The sequence below is a fragment of the Antechinus flavipes genome, chromosome 5 (assembly GCF_016432865.1).
Source record: "Antechinus flavipes isolate AdamAnt ecotype Samford, QLD, Australia chromosome 5, AdamAnt_v2, whole genome shotgun sequence".
Taxonomy (NCBI): domain Eukaryota; kingdom Metazoa; phylum Chordata; class Mammalia; order Dasyuromorphia; family Dasyuridae; genus Antechinus; species Antechinus flavipes.
The window spans coordinates 164,727,220-164,751,626 of record NC_067402.1 but is presented as its reverse complement, the minus strand read 5'-3'; the positions used below and the strand labels follow the sequence as shown (position 1 = coordinate 164,751,626).

At 35.2% G+C, this 24,407-nt stretch overlaps 1 protein-coding gene across 25 annotated transcripts in view; it reads left to right on the top strand.

Annotated features, from left to right (window-relative positions):
• Window positions 1–24,407, top strand: part of CELF2 (CUGBP Elav-like family member 2) — a 974,186-nt gene that overhangs the window by 873,988 nt on the left and 75,791 nt on the right. For all 25 annotated transcript variants that reach the window (XM_052000334.1, XM_052000335.1, XM_052000330.1 and 22 more), the window contains 2 exons: window positions 5,205–5,253; window positions 17,003–17,137. In XM_052000334.1, coding sequence (XP_051856294.1) covers window positions 5,205–5,253; window positions 17,003–17,137 — 184 coding nt within the window. The remainder of the gene's footprint in view (window positions 1–5,204; window positions 5,254–17,002; window positions 17,138–24,407) is intronic.

The window sequence follows — 24,407 nt, the reverse complement described above, 5'->3', positions numbered from 1 at the left end:
TTTCAGGTTATAAATGGCATGTTTGATTGAATCTTGTGTTAAAGGTGGTTAACTTATCAATTGGTGATGGCCAGGGTTAAACAAGTTTCAACGTGAGTAGTTCTGTATGTAAAAAGCCAGCACCATCCCCCTTCTTTTCCCCCAGGGCCCATATCATTTATGCCCATGTTCACACTGGCTAGTCAAACTAAGAATCTTTGTAAGAAACTGTTACGCCTCATGGGCCTATTCCTATGCCCAAGAATGAGACCCATTGATTTGGAATACTCACAATTCATGTGTTTATATAATGGGAGTCCTGGGTAGGGAAGAATAATGGAAAGTGGTGTTCCTTAGCATAGTATCAGTTGCTGCTACATGTATTTGGAGAAAGAGGTTGTAGAACAGTATAATCCCCCTTAACAACTTATTCTCCCTTCTCCAAGGTTTTGTTCTCACCTCCCTTTTCCTTCCATTCCCCTGAAGTAAGATAAGATTTCTGATACACCAAATCTAACATTAACATTCTCACAAGTGAGAAATACCAGGTTATTTTTGAATTTGAATCAGGTAATAGGAAATTTGCTAATAGGTCATCTTCTAATCTAGAAAATGGCAATCTTTTAATATTGGTGTTCTGTAGTACAGTGGACAGAGCGCTAGATTTGCAGTCAAGAAGTCTTGAGTTCAAGTTTATCCTCAGGGACTTTCCTAGTTTTTTGATCCTAGACAAACCTCAGTTTCCTCATCTATAAAATGGAGATAATAAGAGCCCTTATCTCCCAGGGTTGCTGAAGGGATAAAACAAGATATTGGTAAAATGCTTTACAAACTTTAAAGTGCTATAGAATGCTAGCTATTATAGTTATTATTGTTGTTATAAGTTTATGGAAAAATAAGGTAGACTTCTACCCCTCTGTTCTTCAGGATAAAGCAAAAATTATTTCTCCAAGATTTACATTGGATTTTATAAATCTTCAACTATATTAAGAAGACCCAGGAATAAGCTTGGTTATGGTTGTTGCTTCCCACCCACCCTCACACACACAATTTCTGGAGCTTCGAGGAAAAAATAACTACTGTTTCCTAAGTTACTTTTCTCTTTCTCTCACTTTTAAACAATGCCTTCTTTCTCTTCTTGGGCCCCAGCCTAGATCACTGGAAATACTCTCGTCATCCATTTCCCTCCAAATCCTGGTACAGATTTGAAAAGGTATACCATTTTGATTTTTGAAGCAATGTTGGAAGGTAGTAGTTGTTCTATCATTGTGTCTTCCTGGTTCTTTGAAGGCAATAAAGTGACCCATGACTGCCATTGCTACTTCCTTCAGGAAAGTTTAGATTGAAACTCATTTGACATTTGAATGATTTTGGTCCTACTTTATTGCTGGCCTGAAACTTGCCTATTCATAAAAATAGCTGTCAAGTTTTTATAAGATTTCTTGCTTCCCTCCCCTTCCCCCAAAAAATCTCTTACCATTTTCCATCCCTTTCCTTGGGTTGAAACTTCAACCAAAGATCATTATCATTATTCCATATTGGTTGCAACATGACTTTAAATTCATCCCTAGGCATTTCTTCTAAGACATTCTTTATAGTGAGGATCGTGAGGGTCAAGAAAGGAATACAGTATTTGGGGTCAGAGCACATGTTTTAAATTCTACCTCCATTGCTTTTTCTGTCTGCACAACCTTGGACCCTACACTGCAGATTCTTCACCTATAACATGAAGGAGTTGGACTAACTGTTCTCTAGGGTTCTTCCATTTCTATATGCTTTGACCAAGACCTTTTATTGTTCTGTAGAATTTTAAACCAGAGTTCTTTCACCTCAGAATAAACTTCCCTGTCTTCCTCCTGACACATATCCCCAAATTTTGAGGGTCATGAGATTTTGTAGAAGTGAAAATGAGATGATCATAACCCCTGCCCTGTGCTATTTAAATCTTACTTGACATTTTACACCCTGTATGTGATTAAAAGTCTATAACAAGTGAATGATGATTCACTTAGAATAGTATTTATGGAGCACCTTTTCTCAAGGAGGTCACAGTGTTTCACAAATGTTCTCTAAATCATCTGCATAATATGTGTGAAGTAGGGTTGTCACCCATCCTGTAAATTCTCAGCTACTCTGAAAACTCAGATCTATGTATATATAACATTTGAGAATGGCTAGCAATAGCTACATTTGCATTATTGCATTCCACTTATGGATTGTTGTTGTGTTTTAGTCGTGACTGATTCTCTGTGATCCCATTTGTAGTTTTCTTGGCAGAGATACTGGAATGATTGGCCATTTCCTCCTCTAGTTCATTTTACAGATAAGGAAACTGAGGCAAACAGGGTTAAGTGACTTGCCCAGGATCATTTAGATGTCACATTTGAACTCTTCCTGACCGCAGTCCAGCTCTTTATCCAATTTGCCACTTAACTGCCCACATAAGTATTTATGAATAGATGTTACTTTTAGAGAATATTACCTGGGGAGAGGGGGAACCTAAATTTGTTTCTTTGTCTTTTTTTTACACCCTATTTTATGTTCTGTCTTCCAGACCCAAACAAAACAAGTAGAATTTAATTCATTGCTGAACTCTTTGCCCCCTGAAGCAAGCCCTTAGACTCCCATAACGTAGGTTCAGTAGTGTTAAACTCAACTAGAAATTGGGAGGCACTAAATTATACATAATGGTCCCTGTGGGTCACATGTTAGCTTAATTTTAAAATGTTACATAATCTATATTTCATTGTATTTTTATTTATTGGATTTATATTTTCCTATTATATTTTAATCTGGTTCTAGTATGTGAATGTTGGGGGCTATGTGTTTGACACCTCTGGCCCAGGATAATGCAATGGTCTTTCATTAGTTTCTGTTTCTCCAATCTAGCCAGTACACAAGCTCCTAAAAAAGAATCTTACTAAAGCATAGAACTTACTATGTCATTGTTCTTCTCTGTCACTTTTCAGGGCTCTCTAAGGCTATGCTTAAAGACTTTCACTACCTGGTTCTAGCTTCTGACATTACTCCCTTTCATACATCCTCTATTACAGCTAAACTGAAGTATTTGCTATTCTCAGGACATGATTCTATGTCTTCCATCTGCATCTATTTACCAAGGTCATCCCCTTAGAATACTCCCTCCTAATCTCTGCCTTTCAGAATTTCTTTCTTTTAATACCTTACATGTCCAGAGTTTGCCTTGGAGTTAAGAAAATTTAGATTCAAATCCTGCTTTTTATACATACTTTCTAAGAGTAAATTGTAGAATCGTTTCTAATCTGCATCTATTAATGAAGATTCCAAATCCCTAAGACAATGAAATCATAGTCCTAAAAGAAACTAATATATCTATACAGAATGTGTTTCCTGAGGGAAGAACTTCTTAGGATGTTTTGCTATTGTTGTTTACTTGGGGAGGGGATTGATTTTTATTTTGTTTTGTTTGTATCTGGGAGAGCCACAACTATCTCTGCTTCCCTTGAACTCCTTTTCTCCCTTAATAAATACCCAAAAAAATGTGGAAAGTGGGGATACTTTGTAAAAAATAAAAATTATTTGAAACTCTGATCTGTCAATTTTTTAAAATTTTGCTTGAAATTTCTGCTCTGTATAAGATTAGAAATGGTATGATGCATAAATTATTTATGTTCCACTCATTTAGTACTTAACCAAGCTCTGCTTTGTGGCTATTGCTATTGTATTATTAATTAAAGTTATTCTTTGTGTCTAGTTTCCTAAAAACAGTTTGCAGATTAATTCAAAATTATATAATAAAATTCAAAATATGTAATGTATATGTGTATATACGTATGTGTATATATGTGAGGGCAGCTAGGTGGGACAGTGAATGGAGCTCCCAACTGGAGTCAGAAAAACTCATCTTGCTGCTCTATCCTCAGACACCTACTATGTGAACCTGAGCAAGTCATTTAATCCTGTTTGCCTCAGTTTCCTCATCTGTAAAATGAGCTAGAAAAGGAAATAATAAACCACTCCTGTATCTCTGCCAAGAAAAACCCAAATGGAATCATAAAAACTCAGATATAACTGAAAATGATTGAACAATAGTATATGTAGCTATATACATATACATATATATACTTTGTGTTCCACTGTGCTACCTGGAACCGTGATACACATTTAATGAGCACTCAAATGTGTGTTAAATAAATGAATGGAAAATATTTCTTAGACCTTCCACCACAATGTCTTTGTTCAGAATCTAAGAATCTTAGAATGTGGGAGACCCTATGAGAGCATCCACTCTTCCCTCTCCCCTGTGTGCTTTCAAGACCTCCAATAGGCATTAGGTACACATGGCTTGGACAGACTGATAATAATTTCACATCATTTAAATGCCTGAGCCAAGTACCATTCCCCTTTCATTTAAATTAGATAAAACCCAGAAATGTGGCATGCAAGTGATGGGAGTCCACTGGGGAAATTAAAGGTTCAAAGAGAACGGGACCCATTACAATCAAAGCAGTTAGCACAGCCAGTGACTCCATCCACCCTGTAACTTGTATGTTCCTTGGGGTACAGTGAAAAATGAAACAGAAGGGTTTCTGCAAGTAGTCAGAGGAATTTATTTTAATTGGGGATAGAGGTAGCAGTCTGTCTTTGGAATAAATGCACAGTGGTGTGATTCAGCTTGCTAACGAATTGAACCCAAAATGCTATGTAGGAAACAACAGAAAATTCCTCCATGGAAAATTCACATATTTCCCTCCTGTCCCTAAATGCAGATTTAAAATGACTGTAGGTTCATTTCTTGGCCCCAGGAGTTTGCATTCTGTTCTGTATTTGGCCTCTTTTTTAAAAAGGGAAGTTTAAATGATAGCATAGGAATTAGTCAAATACCAATCCCTCAAATTGCTCACTGAAATAACTATGATCATAGAACCAAGAAAAATGCACGTGATGGACAATTAGGATGGTCTGAGGCAAAACAAATTACATTCAGAATGATATACAAGTCTTTGGGGCCCAGTGAATTAAGAGAATTCAATTCGTGGCAATAAAATAATATGTTAATGTTTAGCTTACATTTTAAATGGTTTTTGGGACCTGTTTTAACTTTGTAGCTTTCTTTTACTTCAAGGATGTTAAGTATTGATCATCCACCTTCATAACCTCTATGTTATTCAAACTTAGTGGTGTCAAATGACATTGTTTTTCATTTATCCAATCTACCTTTACTTTTTTTTTATTTGTCTTTTTAGATGCATCATCCCATTCAGATGAAACCTGCAGACAGTGAAAAGTCAAATGGTAAGTGAAAATTGCTTGTCTCATTTAATAATGATGCTTGTGTCTTTAAATTAAAAAGTGAGGAGAAATAGGAAGAAGCCAGTTCCAAGTATCCTTTTCTCTGTAAAAAGCTGAGAACTATTTCAGAAAATAGTTCTGCAGCTGTCAGGTCTGAAGAAATGATGACCTGATCTGTTGTCCCATTTATCTCTTGTGTAAAGATGTTTGGAAGGTGTTACAAGAAATAGTTTTCTGTCTTTCTCCATTTGGGGTTTGCCCTGGGTCATGGCCCATTGGCATTTAGCTTTCCTTGATCTTCCCCTTTAGTGTAGGTGGTAGAGAAAGAAGCAAGAACACTTGTTACTCTGTGAAAAGAAAATGTGACCACGAAGGCAGGGGATTGCCTATTAAGAATTAAACTGAATTTTTTCCCCATTTTCATTCATTCCTCAGTTGGAGTATTTTTTTTTTAATTCAGGTAGCCTAAACCAAAATGAGCAAAATTTATTTGCATCAGGGCTAATTCCAGATTCAGATTACTAATTAAATAAACTTATATTAAATAAAATATGCAATTCACAAGGTCCATGAAACCACTGGAATTTGCCCCTTTCGGAGCTCAGAGAGCTGGTGATCATGCTTATCTATTTGATGTTTTTACTTCTGTTTTTAGCAAAGCTGTGTCCTTATTTTTTTAATGTGCTGAAATATATGTTAAAGGAATCTTCTGTCTTCTTACACTACAGAGCTTCAGTCCCACAAGGTTGCCATAATAATCAGCACTGTTTCCTTCCAACAGGCATTTTTGCACCTCATTAATTAGTAATCAGGGCAGAAGCCATGCACTTAGAGATCTACATATCTGCAAATGTAAATTATGATTGGGCTCTAAATCTCTCCACAAGGTTTTTTTTCTTTTTTTTTTTTTTTTTTTTTTTTCTAATTGTAGTGCATCCCATTTTCTGGCTTCTTCACAGACTATAAAGTTTTGAAGAAAATAAGAACTTGCCAATTTTTTCTGGAAATAGACAATAGTCTGGCTTTTTGTTGGAGATTTGTCCATTTTTCCAGTCCCTCCCATTCAACCCAACTCCCTTCTACTTATCCTGATAATACTTCTATCCTGAAAAGATCCATTACCTATATATGCCTCTGGCCTCATTATTAATAATGAGTTAGACATTGGGCTAATTGTCTAGAAATCTCTTTAAAATTTAAACTGTATAATTCAGAAACATATTTTGATTCTTAGTAAAATATACGTTTGTCTCATTTAAGAGACAAGAACTTGGTGTTAAGGAAATGGTTTAGCTCAGTACAACACATTTTATAGTCTTTAGAATCCAAAGACTTCAGTTTAAACCTAGGTGCTATCACTTGCTAGCTCTTTGATTTGATTAAGCAAATAACTTAATTTCTCTGGGCCTCAGTTTCCTTAAGTATAAAAATGGAGTTCAACTTAGATAGTCAGTCAAGTCTGACATTTAAAAGTGTATATCATCCTATGATCATCTTACTTTTTCAGGAGAAAACCTGTAGAATTAAAGTAATTATCAGGAATAAAATCAGACCCTAGTCCAATGATTAAGGTTAATATAGAATTTTTGCTCTTTTTCTGAATTTTTTACTTTACTTTGCTCATGATAGATGAAGTCTTAGAGGATAGTATAGATTGGTAGGGCAAAATGAGAAAAGCATGAGAGAAATTGCACTTAGCTTTCTCTATTTGATTTCAACTCTAGAAAAAAGGGGTATTTTTAGGTTCACTCTGCAAAAACAACAGCAGGAAAAAAAAACAGGCTATTTTATTGTTGGAGTCATTTACTATACTTCTCTTATTTCAAGGCATTTTTGACAGATAAGTACAGTAACTTGTGCAAAACAGATATGTGAATGAGTGAATAAATGGGCATTCTCCAGAAATTAGTGCCTTGAAAGTTTTCCTACTGAAGGCATGATAGAGATTTGAATGTATAATACTTTTAGGCACCAAAAAATTTGGTTAAACCAGTTCTGAATTTGACTATATAGGCGCAACTTCAGTTTTCAGGTTGACATTCTCAAAAGTTGAAGAATGTGACTGAACTGAAGGTTGCTTTTAAAGGATGACAGCTCTTCATTTTAGCAGCCTTTCAAAAATAGAAGGATCAGAAGTATCCTATGTTGCATTGACATGGGCGGGTTTCACTTCTTTCTTTAAAGTTATTGAGGAAGCAGTGAAATATATAATTTCCTAAAGTCTGTGATAAAAAAGCCCACCCCTCCCTTATCCCCCACCTCCAGCCTTTACAAGGTGCTTTTGACAGGTAAGCATAGTTTTAGAAAGCTCAAAGAGCACAAGGATTTCTTTGGATCAGATTCTCTAAATAGCTCCTATAGTTGTGAAAGAAATATAACAAGCTCTAATTGCAGTGTTATTGAGTTTGCTGACATTTATGGATGGCACAAAAGACTCATCACAGTAAGACATTGGCTGTCTTCATTATCAACATGCTCAGATTCCTGAAACTCTGTATTTGCAAAGAATAAGGCGCTCCTAATCACAGATTAATTAGTGATGGACAAATGAAGTAAAGAAAAATAATTACCCGTTGAGCCTTCATCCATCTAGTCAGTTCAACATAAGCTGAACTTTTGTTTGTTTTAGCAATGTTGACTTGCCCAAGTTTTCTATCCTAGAGTTCATATTCCATTAAGTATGTTTTGAAGGAGTTCACAGCTTTGTGTAGTGCTTCCCCTTTAAACCGGCTTTGAATTAAGCTTGGTCCCCTATAAGATTTATGAAATGTTCTATAATGTTATGTGTCAAACAAATTCTCATTCTGGTGACAAGCAGCAAAGTACTAGTTAATATATAGGAAAAACTATTTTTTCTAACTCTTTTGTGTGATGACCGCGCTAGCACCCAGGACACCCCAGAATCAGCCAGAGTCAGGATAAGCAAAAGTCCTCAGTTTTTATTCTTGGTCTTTAGATGCAGGATTGAACAGGATGGAAGCAGAATCTCCATGATCTCCTTCTCCCTTGTCTACCACCAAAGAGTGACCCTGGCTCATCTTACTCCACCCCTAGTCCCTCCTACAATCCTCTGTATACACTAATCATTGAACCAGCACAGGATAGTGGGAAGGACCATTTTCCAAGCATATGCCCATAGAGTAATGTCCAATCAGTAATTAGCCCTAAGTGCTTGAACCGACCGACCTCAGTGCAAAGACTCAAGAGTTTCAGCCCTCTACACTTTTGCTCCTTTCAAACCGTATAAACATCACATCTTATCCAGGTTTGAGATGCTTGTTTGGACAGAGCTAAAAACCTGTGGAGAGGTTTTTTTTTTCCCTTTGCACAATTTTCCATTTCAATTCAAAAAAGCTAAATAAAGATGCTACACATAGCTTTAGTCAATTAAGGTATTAGCTGGGGAAGGAAAATATTGTGCCATATGATGGCCTCATTTTTGGCAATTTCTCTTTCTGCTAACATCAGTTTTAAAAGATAAAAGCTAGATCCATTAACATTTCCAAATTAACAAAACTTTAAGTCTAGATATAAGTGAAAAAATAAGGGTATAACTTGTGAAAGTAAAATCAGCTTCTGCATTGTGAATGTCATCACTTTGTTATATTAACTGACTCTCAGTGTTGCTAACTGGAATGTCAATCTCCTTGCTAAAACAAGGAATGGGAGAGAAAGAAAGGAGAGAAAGTGAGAGAAGGGAGATGGGGACAAAGGGGGAGAGAGAGAGAGAGAGAGAGAGAGAGAGAGAGAGAGAGAGAGAGAGAGAGAGAGAATGAGAATGAGAATATGAACACATAAAAGATATAGATGTGAGTGCATACCTGTGTGTGGGTGTATGTGTGTATTTCTCCTCCTAACTCTGTAGACAGAGCACAAATCCCACTTTAACTCACCAACCTCACAACTTGTCTGGGGCTCTTAAGGCATAGATTCCAAAAATGCCATTTAAGCCTGCTATCTCTTGTCTTGAGGCCTCCAAAATCCTTACTGTCCCTGCTTGAAGTTCACAGCCAGCTGTAGTAAAGATAACTAAATATTATCAACTCAGGAAAGAGACCCATAAAGACTACATTTAAAAAGGGGAGGAATCACAGGGCATTTCCTACTAGTGACTTTCTGATTCACTGAAAGATGAAGAAATAATTTTGAAATTCAAAGTAGAGAGACTCACAGATTTGGAGGCAGTAATTAAATGCCATATGTTAGCAGTAACACATAGAAAAGTTGTTAATTAATTCAGTCAGCCCTGAATCCAGGTGTGACTTTGACAGATTGTACACCAAGGTGTTAGCAGACTTACAATTAGAGATAAAAAAAGACTTTTTTTCCCTGACAAAAAAAAAGTATAACCTTTTATACTTAAACAATTAACCCTTTTTCTATTTATTCCATGGAAGGGATGATATATTTACAAAGGTCATTGGCAAATAGTGCCAGGTTTATATTAGTTGAATAATATTCTTATTGTATTTGAAATTGGGTTTTTGGTAGTTCATTTTTAATTCTGGAGGGAAAAGAACTCATCCAAAAAGTATGATTGCAGTGTTAACTGTATTTGTCAAAAATATCTATAGAAGTTTCCAAGAAGAATGTATGTTATACCTCATAAAGAAATGTTTGTGACAAATAGGTAATTCTCCTTTTCTTAAGTTAAGGAGAATTTGTACAATACAACACAACCAAATATTTAAGTGCTATGTGCTGGAGTTTGGGAATATGAAGTAAGGGGAGAGAAAAAGCCCTATCTAAAGGAGCTGATAATCCAATAGGAGACATGAACATGTAAATAACTAAACATGAATGGAAAGTTGATAGAAGATCATGTCAGAGAGTTGGCACTAGCATTTGGAAGTAGCGGAGGAGAACCAGGGGAAAGGCTTCCTGAAGAAAGGATTGGAGGAGAATCTAGATCTAATTTTCCCTATTTTGTTGGCAACCCAAATATGTTCTCATTGTACCTCAAGAACGAGAGAGAGACAGACTATAGCTGGTGAAAGATTCTTGTTTCCAGAATGTACATTAACGAAAATAACAGCACAAGTGACAGAAAGGAAATTATTTCTACTTCTTTCAGATAGTATATTAAATAAAGGCTGTTTTAAATAGACTATGCATGATTTTTAGGGATTTTTATTGGATAGAGTCAGAGGAGGTATTTTTCTTCCATTAAAATTAATTCCAGAATTTAGATAAGAGAAACATCCTCTTACTTCCCTGGCTTAGCTCAGGGCCTGGCATATAGTAGGTACTTAAAAAATGTTTATTGACTCTCTACTTTCTGCACACTCCATTCTTCCTCTCTTCATTGAATTATATTATTAAGGTGAGGAAAAGGGAATAATAGCATCCATTTAACAGCTTGGTGGCTGATGGAATTAATACATACAAATACATATATCTATATAGTCATACATATATATACGTGTGTATATATTTATATATGTAAATATAGTATTTTACCATTTATATAGTCTTTATTTTCTCTCATGGTTATAGTCAAAAGAGTCTTGATTCCAGAGTAACATTTACATAGTTCTTAGCATTTACCAGTAATTTTTACCAGACACAGTTGATCCATACAACAACCATGTGAGGAAAATACCATCTCTATGCCCATTTTACAGTTGAAATAGCAGTATTGTCACATAGCTAATAAGTATCTGACACTGCATTTGAACTCATAACTTTCTGAAGATAGAATACCAGATCTAAAGTCTCAGCTAGCTGGGTTTAAATTCCCAGCTTGGTTACATATCACTTCTATGATGTGAACAAGTCATTGTTCTCTGAGCCTCAAGTTTCTTCATCTCCAAGAGAGGAATTTAGGTTCAGTGATGATTTCTATGGTCCCTTCCAGATCTGTGATCCTAAATCTGTGGTCCTAAAAACAGCTTTGTGAATATTCATCCCTATTTTACAAAGGCAAATTGAATTTGATAGATTTCTGAAATTCAAATTTCTCATTGCCAGCAACAAGAAAATAGTAACTCCAAACCAGAGAGTCTTGCCTTCTTAAAAGGCAGTTTTCATATTCTGATCATTCATCTTTGGAAAGGGGGGGGGGGGAAATCTTTACTTTTTTTCAGCTAATTCAGAAGATGGATGTTTAATTTACTACAAAATCACCCTCAAGCTGGAAACCTACAAATTGTTTTAGCTAAGTGACATAATTATAGGTTTACAAAGATCAGTTGGGAATTTGTCATCTGCTGTTGTAAAGAAATTAGAACCAAATTCTTTTGGATTTGAGCAAAGGGTGAGGCATTGTCTCTTTAAATTTTTCCAGAGACAGGTTCTTTCTTGGCGTTTCAGCAGAGGAGAAGAAAAGCAAGTATAACTATACCTGGAAGGTTTTTCCTTTCCCACCTCTCTTATCTTAATTATTTTCTTCCTCTTTTCTCTCATTCTCACAAATAACCTATAAGCATTTAGTTGAAGAGGATCAAATTGTATTCTGCATTTGCTTGGAGAATTCATTAATCTTAAGTTGCCTCTGACTGTTCTTACTTAGTGGGTCAAAAGACTTAAGGAGGACTCCTTTTTAGAAGGAGAATGTCCCAAGCTACTTTCTGATTTTATTATGACTGTTTTTAATCTGCCAATCCCCTAACTGCCACCACCACAGTTTCTTGTGAATAATCAACAATCCATTTTTACTAGAAGCAAACCATAATATGAAATCTTTCACCAGCCAGAGAAGTTGCTATCCAGCAAAACACTGACCTTTCCCTGGAAATCAAAGCAAGCAAGTGATCTGTCCCAGATCACACATCCAGAAATTAGCGAGGTTGAAACTGAGACCCACTCAAACAATGATTTAACTCTAGCAATCTCTCTAATAAGTCAGGCTGTCTCTCTTAAATATGAAAATAATAAAGGTACTCACTGCCCAGTGACCCAGTAGAACTAATGGAAAAAAAGACAATAAAAATATCAAGCAAAAATTTATATCTTTATACAAAAATACAGGACATCAGTGAAATTTAAAGAGAGATGCCAAAGTGACTTGATTTGCTAGAGCTCTTCCTTACATTGCTGTTTAGTTATTTATCCTTTGTATTTCTGGGAAATGTATCTCAGTATTTCCCTTGGGGTTATATAATCTTGAAATCAGGAAGACCTAACTTCAAATCCAGTCATAGACAATGAAAGATATAAGGACATGAAATTAATATCAAAAGACCCTAATACTCTGTTCTTTGATGTCAGTGAAGGTCCTAAAGATCCACTCCAGTTAAGCCTCAGTGTTCCAAAAGGCAAAGTGACCCCAAAATGAGACTGAGCAGGGCTTACTGACTCCACCCACAAGTACAGCAGTGAAACAGATTCTGGTTCTGACCCAAAGAGCAAATTCAGAAATTAAAAGAATATACCAACTAGTGTAAAAAATAGAACTAGAGATGCTTAATAATTCAGCCTAGAAGAAAATAATTTCATAATAACTGCAAGCAATGACTTCAAGGGGGGGGGAATGGATTTTCCACAAAGATCACACAAATGCTTGGAATAAAGGAAGCAATAGTTTGTTTTTTGGTTTGGTTCTTTTAAATGAAATAATAGCTCTGGAAGAAGAATTGAAAGAAGAATAAACAGTTTAGAAGAGAACATTGTAAAAACTTATGAAAGTAACAGAATATCAGAATCAACCAAACAAATCAATGACTTTTTAAGAGAACAAGAAATGTTAAAACAAACTCAAAGGACTGACAAAATATAAAAAATGTAAGATATCAGATATCAAAAACTATTGACCTAGAAAACAAGCCAAAGAAAGATACTTTGAGAATCTCTGTTCTCCCTGAAAACCACGATTGTTATTTTTTAAAGAATAAAGCTTAGACACTATATTTTAAGAAATCATAAATGACAGCTTCCTAGGTCTGCTACAACTAGAAGGCAAAATGAAGCTAGATAGAATCTACCAATTATTTCCTGAAAGAAACCTCAAAACACAGTCCTATGTATTCCTGGCAAATGTGGTAGCCAAAATTCAGAATCCACATAAAAGAAAAAAAAATTGCCAACATCCACAAATGATTTCAGGTCTAGGAAACCACTTTCAAGATCACCTAAGATCTGAAGATCTGACAGCTTCTAATCTAAGATTATAAAATTCCAAAAGGCAAAAGATAAAGGCTTACAACTAAGAATAACTTAGCCAGCAATGCAAAAAAATAATATTTAAAAAGGGAGAAAATAGAGAACTTTCAAGTTTTTCTGGTGAAGAAACCAGAGCTGAATAGAAACTCTGGAATATAAACTCAAGAGTCCAGAGAAACTTAGAAAGATAAATGTATCTGAGTAGTTGGAAGGAGCCAAATGATGCTCTATAATGCTGAAATTCTAATAGGGGAGGGGAAAAAAGTGTGCCTTAAGAACTTTAATGAATTCAAAGGATAGTGAGGAAGTTAAATAAGAGAAGCAGAAGACCTGAGGATTCTAGAACTGTCATAGGAGAAAGAAAAGGGAGGGGGAAATGACCACATTGCTGTAGAAAAGAGGAAGAAGGGATGGAATTTTTTAGTACTCATAATTGAAGTTCATGAGAAGAATATTCACAAGTATTGAGGTAAGGGGGGTCAGGGATATTGGATATCAAATTAACTTTTGTTTATATATATATATATAATAAAATAACTGTTGTATAAGTCAAAGGTTAAAACACATGTATGCATACATACATACATAAATACACACAATATTATAAAAATATATCAAATTCAACAAGGGACTAGTTTGGATGAAGTGTGTAGGGAGAGGGAAGATAAGGGAACTATTATGGGAAGGAAATAGTCCCAAACAAAAGTTCTTGATCCTTAAAGGGGCTTAAAAGAAAGGGGAGAGGAGCAAACAAGTAGGAACTTAGAGTGTACTCATTAATTAAGCAATGACTGAGTAATATGTATGTACTAGAATATTATTTCACCCAAAGAAATTATGAAAGAGATCATTTCAGAGAATTTTGGATAGCATGATCTTATGTTAGTAAGATAAATAGATCCATAACACTTTATATGATTGTTGTTTAGTCGTGTCCACTTCTTCCTGGACCCTTTTAGCGTTTTCTTGGCCAAGATATTAGAGTAGTTTACCATTTCCTTCTGCAACTTATTGCACGGATGAGAAAACTAAGGCAGAGTTAATTGTTATAAAGCTGGTAAATTTATATGAGGAAGCATTGTTTAAAAAAAAAAAAAAAGTTGAAAGGTTTAAGAATTCTCTCTAGTACAATAACCAACTGTGTCTACAAAGGACCAGTATTGAAACACGTTATCCTTTTCCTGACATAGTGCAGGGGGAGGAGAGACATAGATTTTTGAACATAGATATGATGTGGATTCCTTTTGCTTAACTATACTTACTTGTTTTGATGATTCTGGATTAGTGTGAAGCTGTTGATTTGAGCTACTGTATCTCTCTTAAATCCAATTCACATGCAAATCAAGACATCACCTCTTAAAATCTTTAGTACTTCAAAATAAACAGCAACTAGGGAACTTTTTTTGTCTTTTAATGGGGTGGGAGGGTAGGAATGGTTAGAAATAGTGATGACAGAGAAAGCATTGAGACATTTTTTTTTTTAATGCATAGAAGAGAACAGTAAGTAATTCAAAAGGAGACAAGCAGAATAGTTTTTAAAGTAATGGATTGAATGTATTATACACTCTTTTTTAAAAGCAAGTGGTACAAAATGGAGAGTCAGTTTTATATATAATCCTCTTTTTATGCTCTGCTGTATATATGGCAATGTTCTTTTTTGGTTTTAAATTAAATAAATTTTTTTTTCAAAAGAAGTCATGTTATTATTACTGTCATGGGAAGAGGGATTTGAACTTGTAATTTGGTATAGAAAATTCTCCCCCAATATTATCAACAACTATTCTGCAATTTAGAATCTCATAGAGTTTCCTGAGGGGAAAAAAGAGATTAAATAAATGACTGGCCCAGACTCATAGAACTAATAATAGATGAAAGGCAGGATTCAAACCCAAGGTCTTCTTAAATCCCAAATCCACTATACCACATTTTCTCTACTATCTTTATTGTATTAAACAATCTGGTGTGACAAGATTCAATTGCCAGTAATCTCAAACTGAGAGACAGAGACAGACAGAGAGGGAGAAAGGGAGGGAGGGAGAGGGAGTATGTAAGACACACAGGTATTCTTTACCTTGAGATATACTACCTATTTTAAAGGCATTCTAATATATTTGATACACACATGTTAATATATTTGGGAGGTGAGAGGAAAGGTGAAGAAAAATGATAGAAGCAAAAATTACTCCTTGGGATTATAGAATCATAAATGAAAAGCCCTTTGAGACCATCTAAATCCAAACCTCCCTCTAGGAAAAGCATCATGCATGTGGTACTTTTTAATGCTATAAAGGTAGAGGAATTATTCAGTAAATAAGCTTTTATTAAGAGTCTACTATATGCTATGACATATTTAACATGTATAGGACTGCTTGCCATTTGGGGGAGGGGGTGGAGAGAGGGAGGGAAAAAGTGAGAACAGAAGTGAGTGCAAGGGATAATGTAAAAAATTACCCAGGCATGGGTTCTGTCAATAAAAAGTTATAATTATGGGGGAAAAATGAGTCTACTATATGTCAGTCACTGTGCTAAATGCTGGGGATTAAAAAAAAAAAAGAAAAAGATCAGTCATAATCAATAAGCATTTATTAAGCTCCTACTATGTGCCAGGCATTATATATATATTAAACCCTGGGGATATATGAAGAAAAGCAAAAAACAAACAACCAAAAAAAACCCCACTCCTTGTTCTCTCAGTCTAATGGGGGGAAACATGCATTTTAAGAACTGGAATTTGAAGGTTGTTAGGACACTTTTCCTTTTTCATAAAATAGCTTCATCACAAAAGGGCTCTTTTACATCCTAAAGTCGTTCCCTGTGAGCAGGAGCTCGTTTGTTTTCTCCACCGAGAGTTGATCTTCCTTTCAAACAAGAAATGATGGACCAAAAAGGCTGAAAGGGCCTAGTATGAGCTGTGTAGGTCAGTGTAGTAGAAAGCAAATGAATGTGCTAATTAGCCTGAAAAGAATTGTTTTATTTCCTCTTGCTTCTCCTCTCCTCCAAGCTCATCAACATTACTATTCAAAAATGGGAATGAGACCCTGTCTTAATACCTTGGCACCTTAGCATTTTGGGTGCTAGACATTAAAGCTCTTTCTATTTGAGAAACACATTTCCTTTCCTTAAATGCTTTTAGACAGAAGTTTTCATTCCCTCATTTCATTATACCAATTCCTGTTTAGTTTTCTCTCCTGACTTTTTTTCTTTCTTATATCTTTTTTGGGGGGAATCTTAATTAAAAATTGTAAATACCCCCCCAAAAAATATCTCTGTGACATAAAAACATTTGCCACTTAGTATTTTTTAAAATTTGCTAAATGTATTTCTTTTGTTACTCTTAGCCACAAAGAATACGGGAGCAGGAGGGCACTAAGTATTATAATATATCTGATTAAGTATAAAGACAACATCCTTATGAAATGATGAATGCCCCAGAAAGAGCAAAGAGGGAGAGAAGGGGCACAAAAGGGAAGTGGGAGGAGGGAATGGGGAGCTTGTAAGTATAAAGTGTTTGCCTTAGGGCCTATCCTCAGTTTCAGAGTCAGACTCACATGATTGGAACTTGGTCTGATGTAGTAATGAAGCATTGATTACAGCGGGGGGAGGGGGAAGAAGATGAAATGGCCTTTGATCATTCATTATTTTTATCTCCTAGCTGTGGAAGACAGAAAATTGTTCATAGGAATGGTTTCGAAGAAGTGTAATGAGAATGATATCAGGGTGATGTTTTCTCCATTTGGCCAGATAGAAGAATGTCGAATCCTCCGAGGACCTGATGGGCTGAGTCGAGGTGAGTGTGCTGTCTATAAAGTCTCTTTCCTTAAGTGCTAATTGGAACTCTGTGTCACAGTCAAGGTAGATGCAGTCACTGGGAACAGCTAGAGGTTACCCTGTAATATGTCCCATGTGATGAAGTTATCCACCTGAACTTTTCACCGTAGCTGAAATTATCACCTTTTATTTCAAAAGTCAAGGAGGTCTCAGTGCCAACATATTAACTCATGTTATCACTCTGTTTGTTCAATGGAAAAGCTGTCATGGTACTCTAAGAAAACACATCCCCTTTTTGATCCCAGATTGTAGTTTGTTTTCTTAGGCCTGGGGGAGCGAAGGTTCAGAAGCTAGGGATATTGGTTATTTGTGGTTTTCATTTTAGTCTCCTGATTTTTCTGCCTCTGCCAGAAAGAAATATTAAGATAATTACAGACTCTTTGATAGTGATACAGACCAGGACAAATTTAGCTTTTCACATGAAGCCCCATATGGACTTGAATTCCCTGTCCTTTCTTTAGCTGTTAGAATCTTTCTCTAAGGGGAAACATCCCAGGGTCCCCAGTATGGAGAGGCTTTTGACAGATGAAGAAATTATTTGAGTTCTGAACAAGGGCTATTTTCTAGGATTGTAGGATCTAAAGCCATGTGCCAAAATATTTATGAAACTAAGGTTAGCACTGCTTTTACAAGAAACTATTCAGATGAGTAAAATACTGTTCTCTTCCCAATTATTCTCTTCCTCTTCTTTCCTAACCCATTCATAAAATTGAGAAAAGGTTAGGAGCAATAGCAGAAAACATTTTCATCATGAGGCTTTCTATTTTCCAACTCAGTCTTGGTGGTACCCAGATTCAGCAAATATTAGGTACCTGTTATGACTGTGCTGGAGAGTTCAGTGTACAAAAATAGATGAAATTTTTTTAAATAGTCTCTGCCCTCAAAGAGCTCATACTCTAGTAATTAGGAGAAAGAGAACTGTATACAAGTAATGATAAGATAATTTAGTTAACAATTAGCTTCAGGGAGATGGATATGGAGCTGTTTTTACAGAGATGAAAAGTCCCTTCTCCACCCTTAATGTGAGGTCTCCATTCAATATGTAGGATGTTTATCTTTTTCTAAAGCAATTACAAGTACATTCTCCCAATTACTGATTTTTTCTTATTCCGTTCCCCTTTGGGGAGTTACTATGTGACTCCATTTCACATAGTGATAGAGAAAGGTAAGCCACCAGTGATCAAACAGAGGTTCTTTTCAATTCATCTTACCAGCTCTAATTGTGTTTCAAGCCACATGGGACAGAATAGTCTGTTCTTCTGACAGTAAAGTATTGCAATGGCAACTACCACAATCCAAAATGCAAAGTATAAAATCTTCCCACTTACATCCACTTTCATAGCTCCAAAATGGAAGGAGACACCAAAAAAAAAAAAAAAATGACAGCCAGAGTTTTGATATGCCTTTATTATTTCTGAAAGTGATTTAAAAAAAAAAAAAAAAAAAAAGGAGAACAGGAGGCACAGAAAAAACAGTTTATGCATTCTCTTACAATTGAGGTTCTCTTTGTTATTTAACATTCTCTAAAAAGCAGTTGTCTACAAGCAGTAGGGAACATGGAATTAACTGTGACCCCTGGCCTGTGGGCTTCTAACTTAAGACTAGTGTGTCTAGGCAGCTGTACAAAAATCAAATTGAATCAAAAAAAAGTCCTAGTCTGTCCAAATGGCATCACTAAAAATAAGTAATGGAATACTATAACATTCACCATATTCTGTTAGCCAGACATTTGGACAAACTTTAGTAAATCATGGTGATATATTCTTCCAGTCACAGCTAATCCCATTCCACTAAAGAAGGGTATATGCAGATCATGTTGAACAAAGTAGAAAGCTGATGAAAGACAAGTATGATTGAAAATTCAAGCATAGTAGTGTAGTATGTAGGAAGAAATTTGAAATGGTATCACTGCCAGTTAGCTAAATAGGTCCACCACTGTCCCCTCTTTTTCTCTAATACAACTGGCTGTCTTTGTTGTTTTACTGTTTTCTGTGGTGCAGGAAACAGCTTGTAGGAATCTTAATAGATGGTGAAATGGTTAGGCTCCTTGGGATCCACATTTAGCCATTGACTCTATATATGTCATTAAAGCTATCTATGACTCAGTTTTTCTAATTACCAACTACAAGTATTACCAACTCTCCCTATTCATCTAAAATGAAGGTGAGAATCTATGAGTTAAAAATATAAAAATATGTGAAAATGTTATATATGAACATGATAAAAGTACTAAATACATATCATCATATACATGGTTTAATAGTGAGACCCTGAATATAGAATTTGATTATTTGAGTTATATTCTACACTTTCTGATTGACCTAGCCAATTTGTGAAAAATTTCTGTGCCTCCCATTTCCCATCCTATTGTTAAGTGAGAACCATCAAGAATAGTATGCCATAACATTGGGACACGCTGTATTTAGAACACCTTTTATTAGTAGTAATTCTCTTTTCAGAGGAGGTTTTAGAGCAACCTAGACTCTCCGAGGAAAGAGGACATGGTTCTTAATAAGATAATTTGCTTAATTTTGTCAGCCATTTAGTTGATGATCCAGTACTTGACAACAAAAGCAGTCCATTTCTGAAACACAATTGAAGGAGTTCAGTGATCCATATTTTACCCATAAAGCATTGTCCAAAAATGTAGAACACTCTCCTACCTTTTTTTTTTTAAGAATAGTCATTTCTGGTGAGCTGATGCTAATTCCCAATGAATAAATAAATTAATTAATAAAGCTCATTTATAATCATCTGTTGTGAAATGTAAAGACAGATAGCAGTATGCTTTTTTTTTTCTGCCAATTTTTGGAACCCAGAGTTTTTTTAATACAGGGGACTGCTCTTAAATAAGTGTATTTGCTAAAAGAACAATTTTTTCATACCCCTATTTTGCTTTTATTAAAGAATTACAGTTTTCAATCAAATTTTAATAAAACATCTCCCATTAGTGGAGACAAATATGTACAGACAAAAGGCTTTCAGCATTTCTGTTCCCAACTCATTGCCAGCTCAGCTATTTTTAAAAATGAACAAAATAAAATAAAATCTGGATTTACTTGAAACACACTCCCTATGTCTGAAATAGGGAATGAATTATTTAATAGACAATTTTTTAAAAACCATTCATTTGACTATGGTAAAAAGGTTGGTTTAGTGATCTGATTTTTTTTTCCCTATTTTTTTCTCTGATTACAGTGACAAAAAAACAAAAAACAAAAGATGCCATTTGCATTCCTAGATCTCTCATTTACTCCTACATCCCTTTTCTATGTTAGTATTTAGATGAAACTATCACCAGTAATTGTTGCTTAGTAGCTCTCCTAGAATCAATAAAGAGATCCTCAGGATAAAGTAATTTCTAAAAATTTTGGCCTAATTTGACCTAATAACCCCCTTTGAGTATATGTGGAGGGAGAGTCAATAAGAATCCAGACTTATGATTTCATTGGTAGGAAGAATACTCAAAGAGGAAACTCTGTCTTACCATCACAGATGGACAATTCTTCCATAAGTTACAGTCTCTTAGAGAGTTGCCTGGGGCACTGAAGAGACTAAGTCACTTGTTTAAAACACATATAGAGTATGGGCTTGTATGGAACAGATGTAACAGAAAAAGGGCTTGAATTTAGATCTTCCTGAATCCAAAGGTATCTCTGTACCCCACACACACCTTCTTCCAACAAGTGCTTTAGAAGCACTAACAGGAAAGTCAGTGAAGAAGTTCCTATCAGGCTCATCATGTCCAGATCTTTCCTGTGCCATGGTTTTTCCCACTGTGATAGAACCTACTATGCCAGTCATGATGGCTTTTAAAAAATCCACAACCAGAAACACACCAAAGTAGGAAATACTATCTTTCATACCTTTTAATGTGCTATGATGGAGAAAGCTTCTAATTTGGAGAAACTCCATTCAGGATCTGTTATTCATATGACCTTTGTGACCTCAACTTCTTCCTCATTTGTGAAATAAGGGTTTGGACAAAAATAGGACTTCAAAGATTATCTAAACCCACACCTTTACTTTATAAATGAAGAACTGAGGTCAAGGAGAAGAATTAACTTGCTCAAATTTATAAAAGTAAGAAGATCTCTAAGTATCCTTCTGATCTAAAGCCTATTATCCTCATTTAACAAGTTTTTGTATTATTTTATTTTTTTCTTTTGTTACCTATTAATTCTTATTGTCACCATCCACTATTATATGAGAAATTTGTTTAATAAAAATACAACTTAAATGTAATTCTTAGCCATAAGGAAAAGAAAAATGTTAAGGAGAAAGGATAGAATCCAGAAGATATTAAATTGAAAAATGCTTATTTTTTACTAAGAAATCTGATGCTAATGAGTACAGTCATTGATAAGATAGAATAATAAGCAGCTTGGATATCTTCAAAAACTTATTATAATAATTTAGTTTGATCAGGATTTTTACCTACCTCTTTAATAAATGTATTTCCAAGCCATTAAAATATACATTTATCTCCATTGTTTTTGCAAAAATTTATTTTGCTATTTTATCTTATTAGAAAATATGGTACAAAGACTATTTTGAGTGAAGGCACATTATAAAAAAATCCAAGCTTCCTGAAGAATTCCTCAGATCCCCAAATAGTAGAGGGAACTCTGTCTCTTGAAGACTATATATATGAAGGTATAGGAGCAGTGTTGTTAACATATAAAGAATACTGAATTTGTAGTTATAGGACTGAGACAGAAATTCTGCTTCTCTTATATCGTACCTGTGTGAATTTGAATAAGTCATTTAAGCTTTCTGGACCTTAGTTTACTCATCTGTAAAATGAGGACTTGAGATGACCTCAAAGGTCCTTTTTTAATCTCTAAATTTGTGTGTAGATATACATCTATGTATGGCTATATATATACATACATACCTGCATTCATTAACAAAATATGTTAAATGTCACCCACCAATTCTTAGTACTTCCTCCCAAAATTCTGGTTTTGAGACTCTCAGTTTTCAAAATTAATACATGTATTCAATAGCATTAGCTCATTGCTAATTTTCTAAGATGACTATATTGTCATTTTTCCCCTTAACCCCATAACCAGGTCCTGCTGAAAATTACTGACTCATTTTGGCATAATCAGTAAGATCTTGTGCATTTTAGCAACTGACTTCTACCACATTTTAGTTACACAGATGCTATTCAGAAACTTGGTCAACTCTAGAAATCAGCAATCATTTGAAATTTTTAGATGTGATTTAGGTAAAATCTGACTCTATTAAATTATTAAATTTCAGTACCAAAAGCATTAGAAATGTAATTGCCATCACCTGAATTCAAGTGTGACTTCAGACACTTTACTACTTCTCAGCTGTGTGACTCTGGGTTTCACCCCAAATGCCTCAGCAAACAACAACAAAACATACATAGAATAATAATGTAAATGATACACTAAATTTTTAAGCCTTTAGGGATCATCAAAATTAAATATAAACTTTTATTATCCTTTTTTCCCAGCCTCTGAATTGGGTCTAGAACTTACATCCATTATTAGATATCTTAAAATCTTATACATGTACATTCAAATCTTAAATTGTGTCCCTGCTTTTTAAGTGAAGAATTAAAAAAAAAAAATTCTATTACACTTGACATTAACCTCACAACACCTGGCTACTAACAAAGATATAGTGAGAGCAGTCTCTCAAATCCAGACCATTAGCTAAGTAGAAATACATAAGCAGAAAGTCTTTCTTGTGTGGAAATATACTTCACACTGGATCCACCATTTTTAAGCATTGCTCTTCTAGTATGAATTAGTCATGGTGCTCATACTCTTGTCATAAAAATAGCTGAAAGGCCCCAGCCTGTGTGTACCCTAGCAATGCCTTTAAAGGGTATGTATTTTTAAATTTTTTTTTTTTAGTCAGGAGAAGAAATTCATCTAGTTCTCTAAAAAATTCTCTTGCAGCCCAGAAAAAAGGCAAAACACCTGAGTTAAGATATCCTTTCAATTGAAATGACAAGTTTAATAGATGTGTTCCAAAATCTTCTCTATAACAGGGCTACGTGCTTTCCTCAGATCCTGTCTGTAGGAAGAAATTACTTTGAGAAACCTTTCCCCAGTCAATCATTTATCTGTTCTAGCGGGTGAGAAGGCAACCTTGCTGAAATAAGTGAAACTCACCTCCTTTCATTCCTATTAGTGATCTCTAACATCTTGAAAAGTGGAGACAATAAATAATTGCCAAGTAAATTATGGGCTGACCACTTTTACAAATTCCTTTTTGCTATTATGTATTTGAATATTTGCAGTTATGCATGTCTTTAATGTTTTGCTAGCTAGCCCAACCCAAATGCTGCAACATTATTTGGGTCCTTAATATTTTCTCCAAAAATTAGTTCCTGCTTAATATTTGTCAGTCAGAGACATGGGAACAGAATGCTCAAAAACTATGATTTGCTTAATAGAATCAGAGCTATTGTTTCATCGCATCAAGCTGGACTCTTGCCTTCTCCCAGAGCTGATTTTGTAGAGGTCGGTGATAAACTTGGTAACTTTTGCTGAAGCCCACTGGGAGAGTGTCTTCAAGGAAAATAATCATCACTCAACACTAGGGAGCCAGGAGCTCTTGTGACCCTGAGCTGATGAAATCCTGAAGATTTGGGGTCCACTCACCTTGATTTTTTTTTCATTATTGGGTCTCTCTAGTTTTTTAAGGGTGAAAAAAATCCAACCTTCTTACTCTGGTGAACCCCTGTTGCAGAGAAATTACAGAGGTTAACCAGCCACAGAACTAAGAAATGTTTGGCTCTGGAGTTATTTAACTTAATCCTTGAGAATGGCATAGAGAGAGAAATTGTTCAACATGAGGTCCCACTTCATGAATGACACAGTAATTTTCCCTCCTAAGTAATTGAACACAGAGCATGCTGTACAATACTTGACAGAAACCCCAGAGGAAACCATTTCTCTGTCATTCCACTACTGCCAATAATAATAATTTTTTAAAAGGTTAAAAAGTCATTGGATTTGTCAGGTTATTTTGAGATCTAGGGGGCTGGGGTGAGGATTTTACAATTAGCCACATCAGCCAAGCTTTTAATTGGAAGTTTCATAGAAAAAAGGGCAGTGCTTTGAGTTTTTTACTGTTATGTGGCAAACACTTTTCTTTTGAGACCTGCTAAATTGCAACAGATTTCTCTCTGAGTTACTTAAAGTGGTTGAGCTAGTTTGGAATTGTGGTAAATGCATAAACTG